This window comes from Peromyscus eremicus, chromosome 5 (genome assembly GCF_949786415.1).
Source record: "Peromyscus eremicus chromosome 5, PerEre_H2_v1, whole genome shotgun sequence".
In the NCBI taxonomy this organism is placed as follows: Eukaryota; Metazoa; Chordata; class Mammalia; order Rodentia; family Cricetidae; genus Peromyscus; species Peromyscus eremicus.
Window position 1 is genome coordinate 90,751,604 of NC_081420.1, and position 27,952 is coordinate 90,779,555.

General features: G+C 48.3%; 1 protein-coding gene across 1 annotated transcript in view; it reads right to left on the minus strand.

Moving 5' to 3' along the window:
• Positions 1-1,091: 1,091 nt before the first annotated feature.
• The window catches only part of Bco1 (beta-carotene oxygenase 1), a 35,657-nt gene continuing 8,796 nt past the window's right edge, over positions 1,092-27,952 (minus strand). The window contains 11 exon segments of the mRNA XM_059263052.1: positions 1,092-1,590; positions 1,593-1,611; positions 1,614-1,825; positions 4,459-4,570; positions 6,126-6,220; positions 7,772-7,877; positions 17,310-17,567; positions 20,757-20,905; positions 20,908-20,979; positions 23,787-23,934; positions 25,961-26,108. Of these exon segments, the coding sequence (XP_059119035.1) occupies positions 1,538-1,590; positions 1,593-1,611; positions 1,614-1,825; positions 4,459-4,570; positions 6,126-6,220; positions 7,772-7,877; positions 17,310-17,567; positions 20,757-20,905; positions 20,908-20,979; positions 23,787-23,934; positions 25,961-26,108 (1,372 nt within the window). The 3' untranslated portion in view covers positions 1,092-1,537.

Genomic DNA, 27,952 nt, shown 5'->3' on the forward strand with positions numbered 1-27,952 from the left:
CATCGCAGTCACTGTCTTGCATGGGGACCGCCTTCCTCTGCCCCCCATGTCCGGTCCGCCTTGAAGCACACACAGTTCAGGGTATCTCCTTTCCCTTCAGATGCTGATGTACTCTGGTTTTCAGGCCAGCCTGGCCTTGGTCCTCCACCCCGAATTCTGGCCCTTTGGCCATGGTTCATCTGGTCAACACCAGATCAGTGTCCCCCTCCTGCAGAGAGAGGTCCCACTCAAATCTGTCAGTCACTGATCATACAATGCGGCCTCTTGCAGGCCAGGAAAGGTGAAGTCCTACAGCCCTATTTTATGGGCTCAGGAGAACTCACAGAGGCAGCCACATAAAAATCAAATGAGCTCTGAACAGACTTTCAAGTTGTTTTTTTTTTTCTTTTATATCCTGTGTGGGATGACTGCAAAGCATCGTGCCCTCCTGGTCACATGACTTATGAACAGGGCGTGGCTGAGAAAGCCAGAGGCCACACCCACAACCTAGTCCATTAGAAGGGGGGTCGGGGGAAGAGAGGCAGATGGAGGAAGGAGCAGTGATGATCCCCCACCTTTCCTCACGTTCACAACTGCTTGTTCTAAGAACAATGATAACACGGTTAATATAATTCTTGATTCACATTCAAGGTCTTTTGCATGTATATGTGTATGCACGTGTGTGTGTGTGTGTGTGTGTGTGTGTGTGTGTGTGTGTGTGTACACACATATATGTGTAGAGTGAAGTGGACACTAGGTATTTCCCTCCATCCTGCTCCACTTTATTTTCTGAGACAGGGTCCCTCACTATTTGCTGAGTGTGCCAATTCAGTTAGACTGTCTGGCCATCAAGCCCCGGAGAGCTTCCTGCCCCTGCCTCCCCAGAGCCTGGGTTATAGGCACATGCTGCCATGTCCAGCGTTTATGCGGGTAACCATGGGAGGGGGCAGGGGGCCTGAACTTAGGTTCTCATGTGCAGCCAGTGTTCTCACCAGCTGAGCCCCCTTCCCAGTCCCTCAAGGCCTTCAGAAGAAAATAAAAGGCTTTCTCAACTCTACCAGAACCGACAGCTAAATACTTCATTTTTTCACAAGGATTCTAATGCAATGGAACCAGAGCTGTCTTTGTGAATTATTTCGGTATGTGCACAAAAAATAACAGCAAGATGAAGCGCCTGGCCACCTCCACCCAGAGAGAGGTGCAAGCTTACGCACTGTCCCATTGCCGGGATGAGGTACCTGACAGACGCTGCGTGAGGAAGAGAGGGTTAGTTTGGCTCTCGGGTGCAGGTCCAGTCGATCACGGAGAGGAAACGTGATGTCAGGAGGCCGCTGGTTGAGCTGCATCCGCAGCCAGGAAGCAGATGGATGCTGGTGTCCAGCTGGCCTTTTCCTTTTCATTCAGTCCAGACCTCAGTTTATGAGATGGTGCTGCCCACATTCAAGGATCTTCCTTGCCCCATTAACCCAGTATGGAAACTCTTCCACAGACAGGCCTAGAAGTTTGTTTCCTAAGAGATCCTAAGACGCTGTCAAGTCGACAGTGTCAACAATCACACTTACTGTCCCCAGGTCCCACCAGTGAAGTCTCTCTTCTTGTGGCCCAATCCTGTGCCGTTAGGCCTGTGGGGTGACAGGGGCATCTGAATTTTCATCCTCCTGAGTCTCGGCAGGGGTCTGCTTCACTGTACTCCGGTCTGTGTCCGGGATAAATAAGCCATGCAGGTCTAGGTGCATGTCGGCATCAACAGAGGCACGAGCCAATTCCGTAAAATTCTTGGCATCCAGAATAAGTAAAAAAGGCGACTTTTGGGGGTCGGTAGAGACAATGGCCGATAAGATGACTCCTACAGGGAGACAAACAAAACCCAGTTTATTCTCACTTGCAGCGCCCAGGACGTAAGGCAGGGCCTTCCTGCAGGTTAGGCAGCTACTCAACCAACGAGCTCCATCCCGGCTCCTAACAGATACCTAACAGTGTTCAAAGTATAGCTTTGTGTGCCCTCCACCTGGAGGGGTCCGCTTCTCAGAGGTGTCTCTCTGTCCTCTCTCAACTCATTCTCGACCCTAACAGGAGGGGAGAGAATACAGGATGTTCTGTTGGTGGAGGAGAAGTCCAGGACTGGAACGAGAACACTACTCCAGGATAGCCACTTTGCCTCGCTGAACCTTATCTCATCCCTGCCGTGAAGATCATTCCTCCCAGCCTCCAACCTCATGGGGTGCTGAGGGGATCTGCAGGGTGGGTTCTGGAAACACGTTCCTCATTTTCACATGTATTGAAGAATGGCTCTTTTTCTATTGTTTGAATCTGAGTATGGAGAGACCCAGCCAGTTCTGGGAGGTCACGTGGACGAAGTTGGGCCACTCAACTGAGCGGGGACTTCTTGAGTTGCAAAAGCATTTGCATACTTGTGCTGTTGTTGTTTTGTTTTGAAACAGGTCTTACAAAGTAGCCCAGGCTGGCCTTAAACTCTTATCTCCCTGCCTCCACCTCTGCGGACGCTGGGATTACGGACCACGTGTTGCCATGCTTTGCTCGTGGCGGCACTGGAATGAATCCAACTCGTCTCTTGGTTATATTGGCAACCCCAACTTTTGCCTGTGAACTGGAATGTTCTCCATCTTCTGCACTCACAAGGTACAGTGGGGTTAAGGAAGCTTTTAGTAAGTGCCGAGAGTCCTCCCCGAAGGACCTTGGAGTAGCCTTACGTGGGTGACGTCAGATTGGCCTGGATTCAAATCCAGCCTCTGCATATGGGGCGTGTGACTTTGGTCAATTTGCCTCACTCTGAGCCTCCCCTTGATGAAATGAGGACAGTGCCACCCCACACCCATGGAGAGAAGGCGTGAGAAGCAGTTGCCCAGCCAAGTAGGGGATTGGTCTCAGTAGGAGTGGGTGCTAACAGTCCCTTGCCTCGGAGATGGCGGTGACATGGGATCCCCCTGCCTGTGTGCCAGGCCACAGTCAATAGGAAGCCAAGGCCAGGTGGAAAGCCACTCCCTCCCACCTGAAGGAAGAAGCTGGCAGCCTCAGTGGGATGGCCTGCCCTCCCCTGCAGGTGTGGGCAGCTCCATCACTGGCTTGGCCCGGGTGGTGTCCTCACCCATAGCTTATTACCCTCCCTAGCATCCCCAAGGCTGTGGGCAGGGCATCTTTGAGGCAAAGGGGGATAAAGATGATTTGGCTATGTGGAAACTAACATTTCCCAGGTGCTATGAAAACTTCACATGCTTGTAAGAGGGGTCACTTGAGATTTGGGGCCAGCTCTTGCAATGAATTTTAAAACTTAAGCTGCACGTTCTAAGAGAGAGGATGTCACTCAGTAGAAAGATACAGGTTTTGTGTTGTAGAAAATTTAAACCTCGCCCAAAGAAGATCTGGCCTTTGTCACAGTCTTACCTATGAGAATGTTTTCAGAGGCTGTGGGCTATGCTAGGTATTGTATTCTAACACTGTCATCCATCCATCCATCCATCCATCCATCCATCCATCCTTCCTTCCATCCATCCATCCATCCATCCATCCATCCACCCATCCACCCATCCAATCACCTACCTACCTATCTACTTATCTACCTACCTATCTTCTTGCTGTTGTTTTTTGAGGCAGGGTCTCAGTAGTTTGAATTCTCTGTGTAGATGAGAATAAACTTAGACCCCTGGTTGTCTTCTCTCCATCACTCAAATGATGAAATTCCAGGCATATACACCATGTGATGGATCCTAGGACCACATGGTCCCTGCTTGGCTTCTGAGAAGCTGAACACTGAGGTCATCTACACAGGGTATCAGTCATGCCACGTGCGTGAGCCATGATAAAACCTCTGGATACAGAGGCTCAGGTATGCTTCCATGGCTGGAAACACTTGGTTGCCAGAGGTTGACACTATGGGCAAATCCACTGGGAAAGGATGGTCAGGGGCTCTGTCCTAGCCTCTCCTGAACCCCATCCTGTGTGTCCACTCCAGACTTTTGTTAATTTTAGTCTGTAATCGTTAACTGTGATAAGGCATAGCCTTAAGAATAATGGCTGTCCGCCGGGCAGTGGTCGTGCACGCCTTTAATCCCAGCACTCGGGAGGCAGAGCCAGGCGGATCTCTGTGAGTTCGAGGCCAGCCTGGACTACCAAGTGAGTCCCAGGAAAGGCGCAAAGCTACGCAGAGAAACCCTGTCTCGAAAAACCAAAAAAAAAAAAAAAAAAAAAGAATAATGGCTGTCCATGAGCTCTTGGGGGTCCTAGTGAATTACAGAATGTGGTAGTAAGAGGCCTCGACCCTATGGGCCTGACCTACTACACTCGAGCTCACACTTGACATCAGAAGCAAATGTGGTCTTGGGCAGTTTTTAATGTGGTTTTACCACTGACACACCTAGACTCCTCATCAGGCCAACCACCTGTGGGATGCTCCTGGATGGTGCCTCTGTTTGATGGGTGATCATAAGTGTGGCCATACAGGCTCCCTTCCCCCACTCTTACCATCGTCCTCATCCTTGGCACCTGGCGTGGGTACGAACAGGGGTTCCGCCGGCCAGCAGCACTCCTCACCCCACTTTAAGGAGGACTTTGTGAGAATGTCATATTTCAGTATCTGTATATGCAGAGAAGAGAACATTGGGATCCTGTGTCTGCAAGCACGCTGACTCCCTGGGAGCAGGAGGGCATGAAGGCCAGCGAGGGGAGACTGAGCCCTTAAACCTATACTTGTGACATCACCGCCAATGACGCCTGTCCCAGGCAGCACAGCCATAGAAAGGGAAGAGCCCAACATCGCCCTACCCCTCCAAAGTCAAACGCAAGTCTCCTGGCCCACATAGGGCTGAGATCCCACAATCCTGAATTTTTCTGGTATTTGGCACTATATCACAATGTTTTACACTATATAATTAAGATGTTTAGTGCCACTAATTGAAATATGATACAGTTCTTTTGTTGCTTTGAAAGTGAAAGGCCTGGACTATGGCTGGAGTTGTGATGAAGCCCCTGCCCAGAACCTGAGGTTCTGGTTTGAGTCCCAGCATCCAAAACAAAAACTAAAAAAAAAAAAAAAAAAAAAAAAAGAAACCAAACAAAAGCAAAGCAAAACAACAAATGAAAGGGAAAATTTCCATAAGCTCTCATAGGCCTGTTCCTGTAGCGTATAGCATTAGTGGGAGTGGCGGAGAGTGCGTTGTGTGTGTGTGCATAAACCTCCATTTTTGCCCGTCAGTATTTTTGTACCATAGATATTTAAACTTTTAAAATTATTTTTAATTTATTGTTTTATTTTTACTGTATGCTTTTTTACAGTTAGTGTGTGTGTGGGGGGGAGGGGGCATGCATCATTGCATCATGCCACATCACGCATGTGGCAGAGGACAGGAGTTAGTGCTCTCCCTTTTATCATGTGGGTTCCTGGGATCACACTCAGGCTGTCAAGCTTGACAACACATCCCCTTACCCACTGAGCTCTCTCATCTGCTCTGCATTTTTTTTAAATGCAAATAAAAATATTGATATGAAAGAAAAGCAGTGTGTGTCTGGCCAGCACTTTGGACAGCACTGACAAATAGTAAATACTGACAGATAGTTACTTAAAAAACAAAATGAATCCTAGAAGTCCCAGTAACACCCTTCTGCTGGAGAAGGCAAGCTGGCTGCTGGAGGCCGCACTCCCTGCTGACTCCTTTGCCCTCGCAGCCCACCACAGCGTGCCACATAACTGGGGCTCACAGTGCAGATGGAACACAGAACTCATATGGTGTTATTACATTGACAGATTTTCGTATGTTGAACTATCCTTGCATCCCTGGGATGAAGCCCACTTGGTCATGGTGGATAATTTTTTTTGAAGTGTTCTTGGATTCGGTTTGCCAATATTTTGTTGAGTATTTTTACATCAATGTTCATGAGGGAGACTGGTCTGTAATTCTCTTTCTTTGTTGCGTCTTTGTGTGGTTTGGGTGTCAGGTTAACTGTACCCGCATAAAAAGAGTTTGGTAACGTTCCTTCTGTTTCCATTGGGAACACAGAACTCATACTTTAGATTCATCCCAGCTGACTTCCCTCCTGAATCCCTTTTCCCAGTCTTAAGCCCAGACATTAAGTTGGGTCCAGAGAAAGCCAGTCTTCTTGCACAGGGACTTGCAGGATGCAGGGGACAGTACCTTGGTTGGGATTGGACTCCACTGAACTTCAGCAGCAAAGACGTAGCGATATGGCTTCCCGTTGTGAGCATAATTTATCCGAGGGAGCTCTAGGCCTTGAAAAGACAGGACACTGATGAAACTCCATCACTGGGGCAGGGAACTTCCCTCTTCATGCCAAACTGGGCCTTGTTCCATAGGAACAGTTCCCAAGTACCACCCCTGACCTTGATTCAGACCCAGATTACATCAAAGGTGGTCACAGGTAGGGAGGGACCTCTGATAATGATGCTGGCCCTGCCAGAAGGTTCAGGAGTGAGGTGCCATAGACCAGGGGGCTCTAAATGCATAAGTACCTGTAATTATCCACGATAGAAATCAGAGAATTACAGATTTAAATCACAGGCTGCTGCAATTTTTAAAAAGCTCTCTAAATATACTGTGTGTGTGTGTGTGTGTGTGTGTGTGTGTGTGTGTGTGTGTATGTGTGTAAGCAAACATGGGTATGAAAAGAGACTTCAGGAGCGGGAGGAGTGTCATTGCACAATCTAAAATAAATCTGGTTCCTAAGTTGGTGCAGTCCCTGGGCAAGCACCAGGGGATACTGAGGCAACAGGATCACGGCAAGTTCAAAGCCAGCCCGGCCTGCAGAGTGAGACCTTGACTAGAATAAATAAATAAAACAAAATCAGTAAATCCTATTATATTATGTATAAAAAGGACAAAGGATTTTCATGACATGGGAAATGTCCATATGATAAGGTTAAGTGTCAAAGGCTGGCTCTAGGGCTGTGTCCCTTATGTCACAAAGAGAAAGTTCAGAAGCACTGCTGGGATCAGCACTGCCTGCCAGCTGACACTCCATCTTGCAGCTTTCAATATTTCTATTGCTTTTCTGCCCGTCAAAGAAGACCTTAATCACTCCCCCACCCCCATCTCCCAAGAGCTGGGGTTACAGGCATCTAATTTGTTTTTTGTTTTTTGAGACAGAGTATGTGGCTCAGGCTAGCCAGGTACTCACAACAATCCTCCTGCCTCCCCCTCCTGATACTGGGATTACAGGCATGTACTGCCACACCCAGCTTCATTGTGCACTTGCAAGTATGAAATGACTATTTCTCTACACCAGGCTTTGTGCCACGTCTTGTGATACACTGAGCACAGGAACTCAGCCCTGTGGGACAGTGGCACTTCCCAGAGAGCTTTTGGCTGGCTCCCGTTTAGGGTGAGGGCTATTTGGCACCCAGGGATGTTTCTGCACATCCTCCAGTACCAGCACTGCCCTACCGCAAAGAATACCTGCCCCGAATGTCACCAGGGCTGATGAACATGGGCCTATGGGTGTGGCTCCTGCCCTGTGGCTGACACTCTGTGTGTAGCCCAGCATCTCCCAGGCCCAGTGGGAGATTCCCACTTTGTGGGAATTGTGACAATGCAGAGAAACAGGAACCTACCATGCCTGTTTAATACATCACAGCCCCATTTTGCATACATCAACTGTGCATGGCATCCATCCAAGGACCAGAAGCGTTGGAAGCTATCTAAGAAAAATCCCCAAATTCTTTTCCTGGGGTCTCAAGAGCCTTCCCTGCTCTTCCCTGTCCCTGCATAGAAGGGTATCACAGAAAGGGGCTTTGGGCATCTCTGTGAGAAAGGATGTATTCTACCTTCATAGAGGACCTCAGGCTGGCAGTAAACATGGCTGTCTTTCTCCTTCAGGGCTGTTGCTCTTGTAGATGCCACTTTGATTAAATTTGAGCCCACTTCTGCATTCTGAAAAGAATAAGTTAAAAATAACAACAAAAAGAAAAGGTTATTTCCACAAACTCTTGCTTTACCATCTGCGCTTGAACAGAGCTTCAAGACAGAGCACCTTGCTGGCCTCTCAGTAACCTCAGGGAGCACCTGTTTCATTGCTGTTATTCTCAATTAAAAATAATGAGGCTCTCTGGGTGGTGGTGGTGCACGCCTTTAATCCCAGCACTCAGGAGGCAGAGGCAGGGAGATCTCTGTGAGTTTGAGGCCAGCCTGGTCTACAGAGGGAGTTCCAGGACAGCCAGAGCTACACAGAGAAACTCTGTCTCAAAAAAACCCCAGTAGTAGTAGTCGTAGTAGTAGTAGTAGTAGTAGTAGTAGTAATAAGGATTGGGGCCCAGCTTTTCCAGAGAGTTCGAGTCCTATCACCACAAGGTGGCTCACAAACATCTGTTAACTCCAGTTCAATGCCCTCTCCTGGCCCCCAAGGAGGCACTGTACACAGAAGTGCACAGACAAAAAATGCAGACAAATCACCTCCTGTACACATTAAATAAATGCATTTAAAAATGCAACCATTACTTTAAGAATAATGAGGATTGGCAACAGGAACAGACTCTCCCAAGGCCACACAGCTGGTGGGCAGTACAGTCAGGACCTACCTAGGCTCTTTATCTCTTTAAGGGAACATTAATATGCTCCAAAGAGCATGTTTTCCCTTTTCAAATGCTGGGCGATTCACCTGTAAAAAGCTGCTTCTATCATCTGATGGGTGTTTGTGTGGCATCTAGTAATAGATATGCTCAGGACGTAACAGTGAGTGAAAGCTTTGGAACAAACTGCACACAGGGTCTGAGCCCAACCGAATGTGCTAATGGAGTACACTAGGACGAGAGTGTGAGAAATCTCACAGATATGAACAACAGAGCAGGTGGTGGAGGAGACTTCCCTATTTTTCACATACTGAGCATGAGACTTTGGGCAAGTAGTTAGCTTCTCTGTGCTCCAGTTTCCTTCTGTGTATCATGAAGATAATAGTATGCACGAATTCAACTGATTGCAAAGATTAAGTGACATCATCTGCCAAATGGTTTGCAATAGGACCCAGATAAACACTTTTGTTGATGACGACATCTTTGCAGTGACACAGGAGGTCTATGATATAGTACTCACTCTCAGAGAATTCATTCCAAGCCCTCAATGATGCCCTGAAACTCAGATAACACTGAACACTTTGTGTAAGTGTTGCAACCAACAGCATTGACCTGATAACTGAGACAATTACAGAATGACTAATAGGTGGGTAGTGTATACAGAATGGATACATTGTACAAAATGATGTGTTACATTCTGAGCAAGTCTGAGATCTTGGACTGTTAATCAGAACAGCATGCAATCTAAGAATTGTTTCTTTAGAGAGGGCCTTTCTTTCCTTTCTTCCTTCCTTTTTTTTTTTTTTTTTTTTTTTTTTTTTTTTTTTTTTGAGACAGGGTTTCTCTGTGTAGTTTTGGTGCCTGTCCTGGATCTCACTCTGTAGACCAGGCTAGCCTCAAACTCACAGAGATCCTCCTGTCTCTGCCTCCTGAGTGCTGGGTTTAAAGGCGTGTACCACCACCGCCTGGCTAGAAGGGGCTTTCATTGAGCATTTTTGGAGCACACTTGATTCTAAGTTACTATATGGGTAGAAAGAGAAACCAGATAAAGGAATACTAGTATATTATTATTATTATGTCTGATTTCTCTGTCCAATTTTTCATTGTCATTTTTAGCATTAAAAACTACCTGTTTCTCTTTTTGGGCTTGTGTATGTGTCTACTGTGTGCTTGTGTATGGAGGCCTTTGGTATCTTACTCAATCACATTGCCATTTTATTATTTTTCTTCAAAAGCAAGTTTTAAGTTTTTAGGAATCACAGCAGAATCTCTACTCCTTTTGCTTTTCGGCAGCACCAGCGATGGCCTTTGCAGCCGTCCCCCCCCACCGCCCCCCCCCCCAATCTTCCTCATTCTCTTCCCACTTTCCTTCATTGCCTCCTGGAGGTCATCTTCTAGAAAAGGCCAGGTCTTGCAAGTCTGTGTTTAGGCTCATTCTTCTTTGCATAACCCAAAGAATCATCGATCACGTCGAAGCCGGTCGTCTTGACACCACCAAAGTGGGTTCTGAATTCAAATACGAAGATGATAGCTGATGTTGTCTCGTACATTGTGGCTATCTTTCCCTGCAGTTCTGTCTTTGGTACTGTTGTCTTCCCAGGAACATCAAAGACCATGTGTTTCCTCTGAAGCAAAAGGTTAGTCATGAACTTCCTGGTGAAGACCGTTAGATCATTACTGTGCTATTCACGATGGGGCGGTGGGGTGGGGTGGTCCTTAAGCATCCAAGGAGGAAAAGAAGACTCCATCTCTCTCTTTCTCTCTCCCTCTCTCTCTCTTTGATACAGGTCTTACTGAACCTGGGATCCACCGATTAGCTTTACTGGCTGACCAGACAGCTTCAGAGATCTGCTTGTCTCTATGTCTCCAGAGCTGGGATCACAGGTACTCAGTGCCATGCTTTTCCTGTGGACACTGGGGATGGAGCCCAGGTCCTCATGCTTGCATAGGAAGCACTTCACGGACTGAGTCATCTCCCAGTCGTCGTCCCCCCGCCCCCCACCGCAACAACCTATTTTAACGATAGCAGCTCTTTTGCTGGCAAAGAGAGAAAGTGAGCCGCATCATGGTAGCTGAATTGGATTGAAGGGGTCCTTAGAGGTTATTCATCTAGTTCAGTCCCTTGATTGTTAGAAGAGGAAGCAGAGGCTAAGAGATGGAAATCACATCGAGATTCTCCCAGAAGCAAGAGCATTTGGGGCAGAGGGCAGAGCGAGGGGCCCTTTCCCACCCTGTAGGTCTCAGCTCAAACATCTTCTTCCCTAACCACTCAACCTGAACCTGCCGTGTCCTGGAGGCAGCGGTCTCAGGCTCTGTTTCATTCATGAAGCTTTGCTTTTGTGGTCATTTTCTCCGTGATGTTGGAGAGCAGATTTTCTTCAATGCATGGCACCCAGGAAGTCAATATACATGAGTTAATAAGTCCCCCATGCCTCTGCCCCCCCCTTCCCCGGCGCGCACATGTTTTCAGTGGTCAAGGGGCAAAGAACGTGCATGCTCCGCAGTTTGGTTGAAGAATCTCATGAAACCCAGTAGCCCCACGCTGGGTGCTCTGTAGTGGCTTACACTGTGCCTGTGACTTGCTAGACACGTGACAGCGGCACCCCACACCAGCCGCTCCCCGCCCAAGGCATGTCCAACCTTGACTCACAGGGAGTTGGTCTCCAGAGACTGTTCTAGCTCCAGCCTGAAACTGGTCAGACTGGTTAAGGGATAAACTTCTAATTTTCCACACACAGCAGTAACCTAACATGACTCGGCTGCTTTCAGCAGTCAACCTTGCTCAGCGTTGAGGAGAAATCGGCCAGAATTTAGCGAAAACCCCAGAATTTAGCTTGCTTGTAATCCTGATGCCAGAGGGAACTTCCGGGGTGGGGGGATCAGCCTATTTTAATGATAGCAGCTCTTATTTTTTCTGAAAAGAAGAGAAAGTTTGTTGCATTTCCATAGTGAGCTCAGAAGTCTGCCCACCTGCTGCCATGGAAGCACCAGCTTCCGTGTGGAATCAGAATTCCTAACTTGCTATGTGAATTTGAAAAGACCCTTCACCCCACTGGGTTGGTTTCCCTGTCTGTAAATGGGGTGCTGGGGGGAGCACAATGCTTTCTACCTGATCCCAGAAAGTTATGGTTATGTAAGCATCTGGTCTTAGGCCAGAGGCACTGTAGTTAACGACAGACATGAATTCAAATCCTGACACAATCCCAACGATGAGTCTTTGATGTTGGGCAAGCTACTTTCCCTCTCAACTGTAGACTCCGGGATAAAGAATAACTCAGAGGGTTGCATTATGAGTTGGCAAAGCGGTTAGCAGTCCTCAAAATTTGCAGGGCCTGGAGCAATAGCCCAAGTTGAGGCCCACAGGCCCTAAGCCCAAATGCCGCAAGCTGATTATGTGAGACTAAATTGCTCTCCTACCCAGACACGTGGACCTTTGTAATGGAGAACTGCTCTGTCTAACGCACTAGGACTAAAAACAGCCTATTTTAATGATAGCAGCTCTTATTTTTTCTGAAAAGAAGAGAAAGTTTGTTGCATTTCCATAGTTGGATTGCAGGGGACTTTAAAGATTGGCCCAGTTCGTATCCCTCAGTCTACAGCAAAGGAAGCTGAGACCGAGAGACAGAAATGACTCAGAGAAGAGCCCCGTGTGGCTACTGAGACTTTACAATAAGGTGGAGTGAGGTTGAAAATTCCATGGACCCTAATGCTTGCCACATCTCCAGCACTCCACTACCGCACTGGTGGTTGGCAGCTACTGTGATGGACAGAGAGAATATTCCAGCAGTATAGCAGGTTCTATCTCAGGCTGCCCTGGAAGGAGGAGTATGGCTTGAGAAGTCTAAGACCCCTTAGTTCCCAGCCAGATGAAATGGTCTGGTGAGAGCTTCCCACTCCAGGCTCTGCCTGGAGCTACACAGATGCCCCACCCAGAAGCCTCAGTCCCAGCCAGTCCCACTAGACACCTCATGGGCACACCGTCAACAGTCTGCTCTTAGGGGGAAAGAGGCAGTCTCTCAATCAGGTTGGTACCCCAGTTAGCCAAAGCATGGGTGGGTGTGATGGAGAGATGCCTTTCTTGTTAGGTATGACCCTTTGGCCCTTCTTATCTTATGGAGAAGGGGCCATGCTGGAGACAGAAGGGACAGATTGAAGCCTCTCAAGTGCCAATCTCAGGCAAGCTTCCTGTCGCCAAAGTCTCAGAGCAGGAAAGCTATTGACCACAAGGCCCACACTCAGCACACCCTCCATGAATACGACTTTGTCTTAGCCTCATAGATTCATGCCTCCATTTGGAGAGAAAACCCAAATCTGCTGCTCCAGGATCCGAAGCCACATCATGTAGCTTTAGCATGCCTCCTCCTGTGGCAGCCTCTCTGACCCATGACAGCAAATGCTCACAAACCTATTTCTGACATGCTGCGGCGCCCTTCAGGGTGAAGGCAGGGCAGCTGCCCCACTGTCTGGACATGCCTAGGTTCCTCCCTGCCACTCCTCCTCCTCTGCAGAGCCCCACCTCAAGAGCCCGCAGCCCTATATAAACAGCAGGGGTTTGGGGGGGGGGGGCGTTCCACACTGCCTTCCGTTGACCTCAGCTGGTCTGAGCATCAGGGGTGACCAGGAGGTCCTAGATCTCTGAGAATAATCTCACATTTTCTGCTCTGTGTGTAAAAGCACGGCTCACTGGGAAACGTTATGAATGCTAACAGGAGAACTGTGCCCTCTTAGAGACTTTGCTTCATGTTTTTCATTCATTCATTCATTCATTCATTCATTCATCTATGCATTCATTCATCCCCCATGTTTAAGAGTTTTTAAATGCAAGGATGACCCACTGCAAAAAGAAGTCCCTGCCCTCTAGGAGCCTGTACCTCAGCAGCAAGAGGGCAACCAAACAAGCTTGTCACGTTGGAGTTGAGTGTCACCCTAGGGGTGCCACAGCATACACACGCCTCTGAGGGGGTAACGGCACAGAGGCCCAAAGGATGAAGAGCTCTCAAGGCCCAGAGAGCCTCTTCAGCATGTATTACAATCCCTCAGGATTCTCCAGTCCCTCGGTACAGTACCAGGGAGGTCCGGCTGACACTGTCCTGAGTGTGGGCTGGGAAAGAGCTGCAGATGACTCTGAACTGCCACTAGGGAGAGTAGAGAGCACTCCAGGATGGGCCAGTGGGGCAGGCAGAGGTGGCATTGATGGGCAAAGGCCCCTGAGTAGAGTGCATTTGAGAAGGGACAACTTTCCTAACCTAAGGTTAGGATGGAGCCAGGCCCTGGGAGCAGGGTGTGTGTATGGCTGTGTCTACCTACCCAACTTTCCCATTTGTGTATCCAGGCAGCTGAGTGACTTGAAAGCCAAGAAGCCATCTTTAAGGGACAATAAACAGCAATTAAGCAGCGTGGCCAGAGCCACCCATCCGAGAGTTTGCTCTTCTTTGCTGATTTCAAAGCACCCGGTGGCTACAAGGTGGCTTTTAAAGACACACACACACAAACCATCCAAGCTTGCTTCTGAGGAAGTAGCCATTTTCCCCCTGTGATCAAAGGGTGTAAAACCTTAGGTGGGGGCAGGGAGAGAATATGTCCCTCTTCTGGCATCAGCCCTGGGCTGAGTTCAGCCTTGTGACTCATGCCCTGTGTGCTCTGTGACACCCTGTTCTTCCTGGACCAGAAGACAGTCCTCAATGTTGTGTTGTGGCTTTCCCAGTATGAAGGGTGCAGAGGCCAGGGCTGGGGTAATTTTATGAAGTGCCATTGGCCACTCAAATAGCCCTTATCATGAGGGTGGGAAGTTAATGCCTTCTGATACTTTTAAGTGCCTCTGCTACATTTTAGTAGAACTGTGAAACAATTGAACCTAGGGCCTCATGTGTGCTGGGCAAGCATACTGTCGTTGAACTATACTAAACTTCTGTCCTGATTTTTAGATTTATTTTTATTTTGAGGCAGGGTCTCACTGAGCTGCCCAAGTTTGGCCTTAAAACTTCAGATTTTCCCGCCTCAGCCCCCTGAGTAGCTGGGATTACAGACCAGCACCATGAGTCCTACTTGCCTACTTCCTTCCTTTTTTTCCCAATTAAAACAACAACAAAAAAATCTTTTAAGAAGGTCTCACCAGTTAGTCTACTAACCTAGGCTTGACCTTGCAACCCTCCTGCCTTAGTCTCCCGAGTGCTGGGGTTATAGGCATGTGCCTCCATGCCCGGCTGTTTGGCTCCTTTTTTTTTTTTTTTTGGTTTTTCGAGGCAGGGTTTCTCTGTGTAGCTTTGTGCCTTTTCCTGGAACTCACTTGGTAGCCCAGGCTGGCCTCGAACTCATAGAGATCCACCTGGCTCTGCCTCCCGAGTGCTGGGATTAAAGGCGTGCGCCACCACCGCCCGGCGGCTCCTTTCTTTCTTGTCCAATGTCATAGCTGGGATCAAACTCAGAGCCTCACTGTATAAGCATTCTTTCTACCCCTGACTAACACCCCTGTCCTGGCTAGGTTTGTGTCAGCTTGACACAAATTAGAGCGATCTGAAAGGAGGGAACCTCAACTGAGAAAATGCCTCCATAAGACCTGGCTGTAAGGCATTTTCTTAATCAGTGATTAGTGGGGGAGGGCCCAGCCCATGGTGGGTGGTGCCATCCCTGGGCTCTATAAAGTGGTCCTGGGTTCTGTAAGAAAGTAGGCTGAGCAAGCCATGAGGAGCAAACCAGTAAGCAGCACCCCTCCACAGCCTCTGCATCAGCTTCTGCCTCCAGGTTCCTGCCCTGTTTGAGTTCCTGTCCTGACTTCCTTCAATGATGGACTATGATGTGGAAGTGTAGTAAAAAAAACCCCAAAAAACAAAAACAAAAAAACTTTCATCTTCAACTTGATTTTTCATCGAAGCAATAGAAACCTTAGCTAGGACAACTCCCAACCCTAAATTTATTTTCCCAAGTCAGGCCTTGGGAGGAGGCAGCCCTAGCTGGAACTACAGACCTCCTCCGGACTCTCAGATCTCATTTGCATGCTCCTCTCCACTTTACAGCAAACAGTGCTGCTTTCCCTGGGGAGTGACATGTTCCCTTTCACATGGCTTAATTACCAGGGAGTTGATTAAAACAACAACAAAAATGGATGTGAAAGCAGAGTTATGTGAGATGTGGCACCAGCTACGGCAGAGACACACAGAGCAAAGTGTTAGAGAGGAAAGAACCAGAATTTGGAGACACACAAACCTGAGGACAAACCATCACTCTTCTGCCCCATGAACAGAAGTTGGGCTGAATCCCTGTACTACAGAAACCCAGAGGTGAGGGTGGGAAAAGGCTCCCTGGGTTGTGGAGAACTGTTCTCCAGGTGTAAGGCCTGCGGGCCGAACAACTGAATTCCTGTCTCTTCGCAGTTACAGAGACACCTTTAGTGACTACTGGTCCAGGTTCCAACCTTGCACTGTGGCCTGGGACATATTCCTTTATCTCTTTGATTCTCAGTTTTTTCAACTGTAAATCGAGGCTTTCAACCTTTCCCATAAATTGTTTTGGTCATTAAGTGATGTCAAATAAACAAAGAGATAAAACGCACAGCCAAGCACCTGGCACACAGCTCTCCTTTAGTAAACGGGAGCCGCCACATTTTAATTGAGTTCAATTTGGTTCCATTTAAATTAATTATATCATGAAGTCAGTGAGTTCTGGGGCCAGAAGCTTCCTTCTGCTCAGAGCCGTGACAGCATCACCCTGATTGAGGAGGACTCCTGTCCTGGGGGTCAGGCACCGTGTTAAGAACAATAGTTCATCAGCAGGGAAATCATGCAAGCTGGCAATGATGGATCCCTGCCCTGGACCATTAGCTGAATATTTAAGATGAGAGCATAGAGGTGCCCCAGTATATAATTAATATAAAAGGCAGAAGGCAAGATAGCACACACACACTTGGCCACGAGAGAAAACGAAGTGCGGATACACACCGCCATATGGGCAAAGCAGAAAACACTGCTGAGTGAGAGAAGCCAGTGGTGCCTGGCCGGGTGCTGTCACAGTCTGCCAGCATAATGTGTTTGGACAGGCAATGCCTTGAAGGCTGGGAGGAGATCCATGGTTGTCTGGGGTCAGGGGAAAGTTTCTGGGAGATGGTGGCCAAGGGGTCAAGGGTATGGGATTTCTGTAAGGGTGGGAAATGTTCAAAACTGAGGATGGGGATGAATGCTCCACTCTGACTATAACAAAGGGCAATGAATTGAATAAATGGATGAAGTCTGTAGTGTGTGGATTATCTCTCAATAAAACTGTTAAAAAGATGCAGTTAAAATATACATATACATGTGTGTATGTATCTATACACATATGTAATATGTATCCAAAGAGACTGGAGTCAACACAAATGCATCCACAGTGACCATCTTGCATGATGGGTTTAATGAGGATTATTCGTTTGTTTGAGACAAGGTCTGGCTATGTAGTCAAGGCTGACCTCAACCTCCCCAGCGCTGGCCTATGTTACCACTCCCAGCCAGGTTGAAAAGGACTTTCCTTTTTTCTTACTTATATTTTCTAAAGTTTCTACAGAACATACCTGCTTTTAGAAAAACAATGAAAAAAATTTTTTTTCAAAGAATAGTTCAAGGCTGGGGCAGGAATGTATTGCCCAAGAAGAATTTGTCTGTTATGTGTGAGGCCCTGGGTTCTATCCTTTGTACTTCAAGGCAAAGCAAAGAAAAAATAACACCAAAACAACAACAACAAAACCAAAGCTCAGTTCATTTGGAAATTCAGTGCCAAGGAAAATTTTGGCCCAGATTCAGGGCTGTCCAGAAAACAGAGAACACACTACCTTGTCCACATGGAGGGGCACAGCAAACCTCCTGAGGGTGGGCACTGAGGTCATCTTGCAATTCTCCGCAAAGTTCTGGTTCAGGTTGGCCAGGTAGAAGAGCTGATAGAGGCTGCTGTCCTCGTAGGCGATGACGTCAAACAGGACACAGCCGTCCTCCTCATAGGCGTTGACATGATGGAAGACCACCATGGGGTCCGTGTAGAACTTGGTTGGCACAGGCTTTCTGGTCCTCTGGTCAATGATATGAATGTAAGTCTGAAAGAAGACACCCACCCAGTGGTCAGCTCACTCTCTGCTATACGGTGACGCCACAACACCCAGGCCTGCCCTCGCTTGTGGCCATGTGGATATCCCTTTCTCCATTCTGAGCTCTGTACCCACCTCAAAATGCCAGGAAGTGCTATTCACAATGGCCAAATTATGAAATCAGCCAAGCTGTCCATACATAGATGAAGTTTTATTTTCCACATATATATATTTTGTGTATGTGAATGAAAGTAGAAAGTGAACAAGGGATGAACACAGTCCAAGTACATGATACTGTTGAGTGAAAATATCAGTATAAATCCATCACTTTATATGATGACTATTGGTTAATAAAAGTTAAGACAAGGGGCAGGGGAGATGGTTCAGTTGGTAAAGAGCTAGCTGTACAAGCCTGAGGATGTGAGTGTGAGCCCCAGCACACACGTGTAGAAGCCAGGAGTGGTGGTGCACACCTATAATCCCAGTGCTTGGGGCGGGAGCAGAGACAGGAGGATCCATGGTGTTTTCTGGCTTAATTAGCAAGCCACAGGCCAGTGAGACACTGTTTCAAAAAACAAGGTAGGTGGCATCCTAAAGTATCACACACACACACACACACACACACACACACACACACACACACACACACAGAGGAACACACAGGCAAACACATACACAAATAAGTAAAAATTAAAAGAAAACAAAAAAATCCTGCTGAACTGACCGGCAGGTAAGAGCCTTCAGTGAATGAAACTGCCCTGTGGCATTTCTGTGACATCCAGGCCACAGGAGGGCAGCTCTACCACCAAGGTCCCTGGGCAGCCTTCGAGGAGGGTCCCAAGAGTGCCCTGCTGTGGTTCTAATGACAGACACACTCCCTGGGAATAATCCTGCTGGTGGAACCTGTAGGGGTGCAGGGCGGACCTGCTATGTGCTGGCTCCATCGGAGGTTAGAGTCCTCAAACTCCTCTCTTCAGTCCCCTCTCCTGCACGGCATGGGGCAGTGCACAGTCCACTTCCCAGGGCTGCTGGTCACACCCACTCCACCTGTCCTCAGGGCTGCAGTGGAGTGGACCCATGTCTGGCTAGGGGGCTGCATCTGCCCCAGGTGGCCTGGCTGTGTACCCCAGGCCGGAATCACCCGGGGGGGGGGGGTAATTAGCTAGCTCTACAGGTCAGCTGTCTGATACAACCCCCCTCTGTCTCTCTCTGTCTCTCTGTCTCTCTCTGTCTCTCTCTGTCTCTCTCTGTCTCTGTCTCTCTGTCTCTGTCTCTGTCTCTGTCTCTCTCTCTGTCTCTCTCTCTCTCTCTCTCTCTCTCCTCTTTTGGCAGCTCTGGCTTAACTTCCTTCCTGAAGGAGGGGGTGGCTTCTTTGGGCTAGTTGTTTTCTTCCCTCTCCCAGAGGCCAGAGGAGAGCTCTGACATCATGGGGTGGGGAGTGTCAGGGTGGACAGGTGAGCATGGGGGTGACTGGTTTGGCATTGTCTTCCCTGTGACCCTAACCCCAGGCCAGACACTTGGTTTTTTGTTTTTGTTTTTTTTTTTAATAAAAGTGTTTACTCTCAACTCACTTGTAGAGCCTGGGACCCTCTAGCCCAGGGCCTCCCCAGAGCCACAGATTTCAGGCTTACAGGTCTCCAAGCTCCTGGCAGTAGGAGAGCCCTGGTGTCTCTGGAGATGCCGTAGGGTGTATTCAACTTGAGCTGGCTTCTCTGTCCTGTTCATTCATGCTACAAATACAGAAACCCTTCTGAGTACCTGGCACTTCTTTGGGAACCAGAGAGACAAAAAGCCAGTCCTCTCAACAACTGTGTAGATGAGTGAGGTGGAACCCACAAGAAACATAAAATCTGTAACACATGAAGGGCATGCTCAAGAAAAATGCAGTTTTGGTGGGAACTAGAGGAAGCCAGTGTGGGATTTCCTGCCTGTAAGCTCAGGAAAGAAGGCTTCGGGAGCTAGACCAGTGAGGGAGGAAGCCATCTTATTCCAGGAGAAACAGAAGACGCAGAGGCCCTTAGCAGGGTGTAGAAGGGGACTGAGGTCTGGTGAATGGAGCCCTTGAATGCTATTCTGAGAAATATGAGAAGCTGCTAGACGGTTTAAGCAGCGGTGGACCTCATCTACCTCATTCTCCTCCTGAGGAGGCAGAGGATGGGCCTTAGAGGGGGTGGCTAGCCGCCATATTTGCACCTGTAAATATGGGTGTGAGTGTCCGGAAAGCTCCAGTGTGGACAGTCAAGGAAGAAGGGCGACTTTCTCCAGATGGGGAGCAGGAAGGGAGAGGAGGAGGAGGGACGGTGGTGGGGAGTCTGGTGGGAAGGGGATTTTAAAAAATATATAATTTCGAAACAAGGCCTCATGTAGCCCAAGCTAGCCTTGAACATGCTGTGTAGCTGAGGATGACCCTAAACTCCCAATCCTCTTGTCTCCACTTCCTCTGAGCGCTGGGATTACAGGCATGCACCACCATGCCCAATTCATACAGTACTGGGAATTGAACCCAGGGCTTCATGTATGCCAGGCAAGCACTCTACCAGCTGAACTACATTTCTAGCCCAGGAAAGGGATTTTATATTCGGCTTTCTATACTAGTGTGTTATTTGAACAGATAACACTGAGAATTACTGGACATTTGTCAAGAGTAGCAACAGCAAATAAATACATACATAAGTACATATACATATATATATATACACACTTATCCATTCATGCGTGCACACACTCATGTATGTACACATGCATGGAACACTCATGTGTCTCTCACTGAAGGAGATGTTTCCACATCTGTGGAACCCAGGGTTATCCTGATATCTAAGCTCACTGATACCCTGACTCACTACACCAACATTGCATGACAAGAGCAGAGGTGAGGTGCTGAATGGATGACAGAGGCTGTGTGGGCCCTAGCTATGGATGAGGTCTTGGTCCTATAGCGGCTGTGCATGTGGAGATGGTTTGGGGTGGGGGGAAGTTTGTTTGCCCAAGATCACATCCTGTTCCCAGGACAGTCTGCATTTAGAAGTAGGGATGTTCTAACTCAGGACCACTTTAATGAACCCATCCCAGCCCTGGAACGCTCCAGACGGTGGCAGCTGCCCGCGGAGACACTAAATGGCAGCTCATGTTCTGCAAGCATCCCTCAGGGTGGCCTCCTCAGTGATCCTGGCGTGGGGTAGATAGACAGGAAGGTCTCACCTTGTCCTCCCCGTAGAATGACATGCAGGAAGCCCAGCTCACCCCCCGCACATATGCGGTGGCCATCTTGAGGATGTCCAACTTAAAAGGCTGCTCCAGAAATATCACATAGTTCTCTGTGACGCCAAAGCTGTGATAGTAGCTGGGGAGAGGAGCGAGCGAGCGGGGATGGAGCAGAATACTTCCATGTGCTTCAAGGGGCTCTTCCCTTTCTTCTTGGTGCCTGGAGAAGAGCAAACCCGAGAACGTAGCAGGACAGCACAATCACCTACACTCCAACCGTGTCCTCAGGAGAACCTTTGATGAAGAGCCCACAAGACCAGGTACCAGGACTGGACTCACCCTAGAGCCCACTTGCCAGAGTGAACTCTGGGTCTCCAGCCTGAAAAACCACTACCTCACCCAGGGAGACCTTGGGGATCCAACAGTCCCTACTCCAGCCTGGGGAACTACACTAAGCCTCCCGCAGCTTTTACAAATACAGTCTTCCCGTGGAACACGGCCACACCCACTGCCTTCTGTGACGGCTGACTGTTTCTGCTTCCAGGGACAGTAGCCCAGCTGAGCCTCTGTGACTGACACCAGGGAGGTGGTTCTCAGGACTTTATTTAGTTCCTTATGGTCATTTGGCAGAAATAGAAGCTGCTGAGCCCTGCTGCGGAGCCGTGTTTCTCCTGTTTGAACGTACCTGTGAATCTTGGGATGGTGATTAAATGCAGAGTTTAACGTGTTCCTGGGGCAAGGCCCCAGGCTGCATGTCTACCAAGTCTCCCAGGGGCATGTGAACTTCCCAGGCTTAAGCCCCTGTGTTTTGTGGGGAACCAGCACACACAACGTGTTCCACGGGATTTCTATCCATTGTTCTAACACTACCCATAACAAAACACACAGCAGAGGACTAACTAACTACCCATTAGAGGTGAGGCAGGTATGTGCGCATGCACAGGCCCAGAGGACGACCTGAGCTGTCTGTCATTCCTTCTGAGGCATGTCCTCCTTGCTTTTCCCGACAGGGATTCTCACTAGGACCTGGAGCCCACACATTAGACCAGGGAGCCCTAGGAATTCACCCATCTCTGCCTCTAAGTGCTAAGATGACAGGTGTGTGTCACTACATCTGGCTTTCTACCCAGGCTCTGGGGACCAAACTCAAATCCTCACACTTGCAAGGCTAGCGTTCTACTGACAGGGCCGTGCCTCCATCCAACGATGAGGGACTTTTACATGTACTATGCCAATTAAGCAAAACTGTACCATGCCCGTTTCACACATGGGCAAATGAGGTGAATGGTCTATGATCCAAATCATAGCCTTGACTTTCTATGTTACTAGGGAGAAATACACCCAGAAAAGCAAAAAACAAAACAACAACAACAAAAAAAATGAGGCATGGGGCAGGGGTGGGAAGGTCCATGCCCACCCCCTGTTCTAACTGCAGTTCACAAGTTCACAGTTCACAATGTCAGTTCTCATGGCACTGAAGGCCATTGCCGTGTGTGTGTTCTGTTTTTTTGAGTTCTTTGTGAGCATGAATCAGCCTTGGGCACAAGGCTTCCCCACCCAGTCCTGGGGCTGATTTCTAACGAGATCCCTGTCAATGTCCCCACCTCTCTGCGGCCACCTGTGCACACTGTAAACAGCTGACTGGTGGGAGGTGATGCTGCGAGGTTGTGGGCTAGTTTTCTCCAACAAGGAAGAACACAGACGAAAGGCCCTGCTCTGGGGTGGAGAGCAGGAATGCCCCTGCACCAGCAGGAAGTCGAGACTGCCTCTTGCATGATGGCTGGGCTCCTGGAAGCTATGTGACCAACACCATGTCACTGTCACCTAATCTGCTGAGCCTCATGGTCCCCTGTCATATGAGGTAGCAAATAAAAATGCCCAGAAGACCCCAGCTGACACTCTAGAATGCTGGACTGGATCACACATCCTTCACCAGCCCAAGCAACTTCAGTTTCATTTAGTAATATTCAGGCCACCCTTTGACCATGGGTGGGGGCCGGTGCTGTGTTTCCAGCTCTGGCACAGCCTGATAGTTTTCTACAAACTGCAGGGGTAGGGAGCAGGCAGTGACTTTCAGGGTCACAGATAGAAACTCCTTGCCTAGGCCAGAAGGTCAGGTCAAACACCCTTTAAGGCCTCATTGGCTGGGTGCGGCAACCAGGAGGGTCCTAGACAAACGTAGGTTGGGAGCCTCACCCTCTTCCCCCTCAGGAACATGCAATCACTGGCTTGGGCTTTGCTCCAGGACCCGGCCCTCAGAGGAGGAGGAGGTCCAGAAGGCCCCGGGAACAGGGTGTGGATCTGGAGTGGATCCCAGCAGGGCTAAGCACTCCAACAGCCCTGGGAGCCTGGCTGCAGGTTGGAGGGGGTGGCATGATCTTGGCATATAAAAGTTTGTCAAGAGACTTTGAAAAATGACTAGTTCATACCTAGAGAAAAAGTTAGAATATGCTAAATTGATGGATGGATAGATAGAATGATTGAGTACACAGAAGTGGATAAATGGAAAGATGGATGGATGGTTTAGTTGGTAGGTGCATAGATGGGTAAATGGATGGTTGAGTGACAGGTGAGTAGATGAATGGATAGATGAGTGGGTGGATGAATAAATAGATGGATGGATAAACGAATAGTTGGATAGATGGATGGATGGATGGGTGATTGAGTGGGTAGGTGAGTAGATGAATGGGTAGATGGATGGATAAATAGGTGAATGGATGGGTATGTGGAAAATTAAATAGTGAACTCATGAATTGGAGCCTAAAAACCAAGAGGTTAAAAATAGTGACAGGATTTCCTTTATCTGAAATAACCTCAGAAATGTCTCTTTCATGTTAAAGGAGGAAACTGAGCTCTTCCCAAAAGAACTTTTGGATTTGCCTGAATGACAAAACTGAATTTAAGGTCATCTGAATAATCTGTGAAGGAAAGTTCTGCACTGAGCAGTGTGTCACAGACAGAAATCGGAGCTCATCAGCAAGGGTCACTCAACTGTCTTTGATTTGTTAGACTCTCAGGGCCACCTACCTGGTGCTGCGGCAGGGATCTTGAATATTACATATTTTGTCCGTCCTTTGTCCACAATGGATGTGCCCATGTTAAGAACATTTCCAGCTGCATCATAATGAGGGTGTGAGGTTGCCAGGTTTACAGCCACATACTTCCGGTAATCGACCTGTAAAATACAATAGCCACTTACTCCATTTTCAGAAGAAGAGAAGATGGAATCCCATGAGCAACCAACTGAGCCTAGGTCTAGAAAGGTGGATCTCCTGCATATCTCCTGATTGGAAATAAAGGCATAATTTGCCTTGAAAGAGATGTCTTAGCCAGGTGATGGTGGTGGTGGTGGCGCACACCTTTAATTCCAGCAGTCAAGGCAGGCAGATCTCTGTGAGTTCTAGGCCAGTCTGGTCTGAAGTGATAGTTCTAGGATGACCAAGGCTACATGATGAAACCCTATCTGAAAAAAAAAAAACAACAACAAAACAACAAAAAAAGAGATGTCTGCTCTCATGACCTGATGTGACCTTGCATTAGGAGGTGCTTCTGCAACTGATCAGTTGAGGGAAGCTAGTGAGCAGGCTTGCGTGTGTGTGTGTGTGTGTGTGTGTGTGTGTGTGTGTGTGTGTGTGTGTGTCTGTGTGTGTCTGTGAGTGCCTGTAGTTCCCATCCCATATTCTGGTCTTGTCAGGATCCTCAGCACAGTGACAGGTCATAATCCTCATGACAGAAGGCTCCAAACAATGATCAGGGCAGGTAGATTGTCATCTTCCCGTTTCAGCCACTGCTCTGTGCTGATCTCATTAAGTCATTTAAATTCACCCCTGCTGGAGCCCACAGAGGAAGAGAGGCAGCTAGCTCTCCAGGCCTCTCATGGTGCTACTCTGGAAACAGAGGCTATAAAACCATTTACTAAAAATCATGAATTCTACTAACAAGTTGAACTATGAACCCTGCTCAGAACAGACCACAGACGAAGAACAACAGGATGGCCAGGGACTAGCTGTTTGCCCTTCTTCTCCAGGATAACACAGCCAGCCAAGCGGTAGGCAGGACTCTGGCCCTTTGGGTATTTCCCAGCATGCCTCAGTTGGGCCCTTGCCACCTAGTTTACACGGAACTGGACGTAATTTCCCAGCTAAGAAAAGTGTTCAATTTAGCAGATCGTTCAAATGCCTTATGACAACATTGTGGCTTTGAGAATCAGCTGGAGCAAACTGAAACAGGGTCTATTGATTTTCACGAGAACATTGGCCCAGTGCTTCCCAGGAAGCGGTTCTGTCTCTGGTGCCCTTGCTCTCTGAGTAATACCTCCCTCTGCAGGTCACTGTGGGTAGAACCTCTGGGTCCTAAGAACTATGGTTCTGAGTTGCCTTCCAAACTTACAGGAGGAAGTCCTAACCCCAGTGCTGTGAATGGGACCTCACTTAGCAGTAGCGTATTTGAATGTGTAATCACAAGATGATGTCATACCATAAGAGAGCATGTGACCTCATGACTTGTGTGCTCATAGAACGTGGGAATTGGAGCACACAGACACAAAGGGAATAATACCACGGGACCCAGGAGATGGGGACTAAAGTGATGAGTCTATGAGCTGAGGAACATTGAGGATTGGTGATAAGTCCAGCTGGGAAACACAGGAAGGATACTCCTCTACAAACTGTCAGAGCCTGGCCCTACTGACACCTTGATTTAGAATTGTGGCCTCCATAAATGCAAGACAGCAAGTCTCTGTTATTTTAAGCCAGTTTGTCTGCACCACTTTAGGGATGGGGATATGTTCTAAAGATTTATTTTTAAATTCTGTGTGTGGTGTGTGCATGTGTGTATATGCATACATATGAGTGCAGTACCCATGCAGGCCAGAAGGGGGCATCCAATTCCCCTCAAGTTGGAGCTACAAATGGTTGTGATCCACCCTACCTGGGTGCTGAGAACTGAACTCAGATTATCTATAAGAGCAGTACATGCTTTTAACCACTGAGCCATCTCTCCAGCCCCATGGGGACACATGAGAAAGGCATCCTGAGGAGATTTCACTGCGTGGACATCATAGAGTTTATTCAATAAGATGGCTAGAGTGTCAGTAGGTGGAGGATCATCTTTGGGACCCCCATCATGCATGTTCCCCCTGGAAGTGAGGAGTGGGCTCCTTTCTGGGTCAGAAATGGATGCTGACTGTAAGCCTGTGATACCTTCTCCAGGGTCTCGAGAGTCTGGGGGTTGATTTTCCTGATGTAGTTGGTCTCTGTGGTGGCGTAGAAGTCATCTCCACACTTCATGATATTGATCAGGCAGTTGTCCGTGAAATCGGGGATGGTGTGGGACAAGTAGGAGAAAGCTCTGTGAGGAAAGGGGGTTGTGTTAGTGGCTGTGCCTGGGTAGTCCTGCTCTCTGCGACTCACCTTTTCACCGTTTAACACGTTCTGCTTCAGCGATGGAGAAAAGACTGTGGGTCTCAAGGGGTCACCCGAGGAATCTGGAGGACTCAGGTATCAGGTTCCCCACACATTCCACAACCTGGACTCAGCCAGCAAGTGAGGTGCTGGGGCAATGTGGCCACGTGACATTCCTCCTGAGTGTCAAAAGTGCAGGGTGCTCTTCACCTAGAGCCAGCAGGAGCTGATAGGCTCCCAACCACTTTAAGCAGCCATACAGATATCAAACAGGTAGCCATAATACCCACCCCAGACCTAGCAAAACAGTGAATCTCTGCTTTGGCAGAACCTGAGTCCTCACTGAGTATCTCAAATTTGCCAAGAAGTTACTTGTTTTTTTTTTTTTTAATTGTTTTTCTTTTGAAACAAGGGTTCATTTGTCCCAGGCTAGCCTCAAACTCACTATGTGCCCAAGGATGTCCTTGAACTTCTGACCATCCTGCTGCCACCGCTTGGCTAGGCGTGGTCACACACATGCCTGTAACCCAAGAGCTGTGTGAAGTGGAGACAAGAGGATTCCTGGGGACTCGCCTGCTTAGCTAGCTCTGTCTTCAGAGAGAGACTCTGTCCAGACATGGAGCATTGGTCCATCACATCTGGTTTAAGCTTGTGCTGGGATTGAACCCAGGGCTTTGTGTAAACACTCTACTAACTGAGCTACATCCTCAGTCCTGGAATTAGTTTTGGCAAAAAAGAAAACAAACTCATGTTAGTTAAGACTCATGGTTCATTTTGCCAAACTGCAAACAGGAGGAAAGAGAATCCAAGGCGGTTTATCGGCACAACTGGCAACATTGGACGCAAGTGTCGAGTGGTGCTCCGTCTACCGACCGAGGAGGTAACTGCAGGGATTCCGCTCCAGGTGTGGATTTAAAGTCCTTCCAGCCCACTCCCTTTTCTCTGTTGACGCCTCCCCAGCTCAGCCCATCTGCAAGGGCGACTCGCCCTGTTCTAGGGACGGATGATGTCAGCCCTGGAAAAGCAGAAGCAGCCTTCCTATCTTTGGCCAATCCACCCCGAATCTTTCCACAGCTCTCTGTCTGAAGTGTGTCTGACTCTAGCCAAAGATTTAATCTTTGAGTGTGTAACACACGCATCTGCTTCATAACCCAAATGGCTTCAGGTGTGTCCCAGAAAAATCTCCCCATCCCCTCATTTGTCAGCTTCCCACAGCTGATCGCTTTATGCCCTATGGAAGCAAAAATACACCTAGACATCTTTCTTTTTTCTTCCTGAACAGAGAACACATTGATGAACCTTGCTTAAAAAAAAATGTGTTTGCAGTATGTGTGCAGTTCATGCACATTTGTGTGTGCAGGTACATGCACCCATATGTGTGCACAGTGGGCCAGAGGGAGACATCAGGTGTCCTGAGTCTCAGTTTCTCCCATACTCTCTTGAGGCAAGGTCTCCCTTTAGAGCTGGAGTTCGGCTGGCACTCTGCAAACCCCTGCAATCTATCTGTCTCCTTCTCACACTGTGCTAGGGTTACAGGCATGCTTGTGACTGTACTTAGCAGTTCTGGGGATTTGAAGTCAAGACTTCATGCTTTTTCTCAACAAGTGCTCTCATCCACTAGCCATCTCCTCAGCCCTGCCCTGACCTAAACAAACAAACAAACAAACAAACAAACAAACAAACCACCTTTTAACTTAATGCCTCGTAGAATGTTTTTGTACAGCATAGCCAGCAGCCTCACTTCACTGGGGCATTTTCGTATGCCTTTTTACTGTCGTGTGATCAACTAGA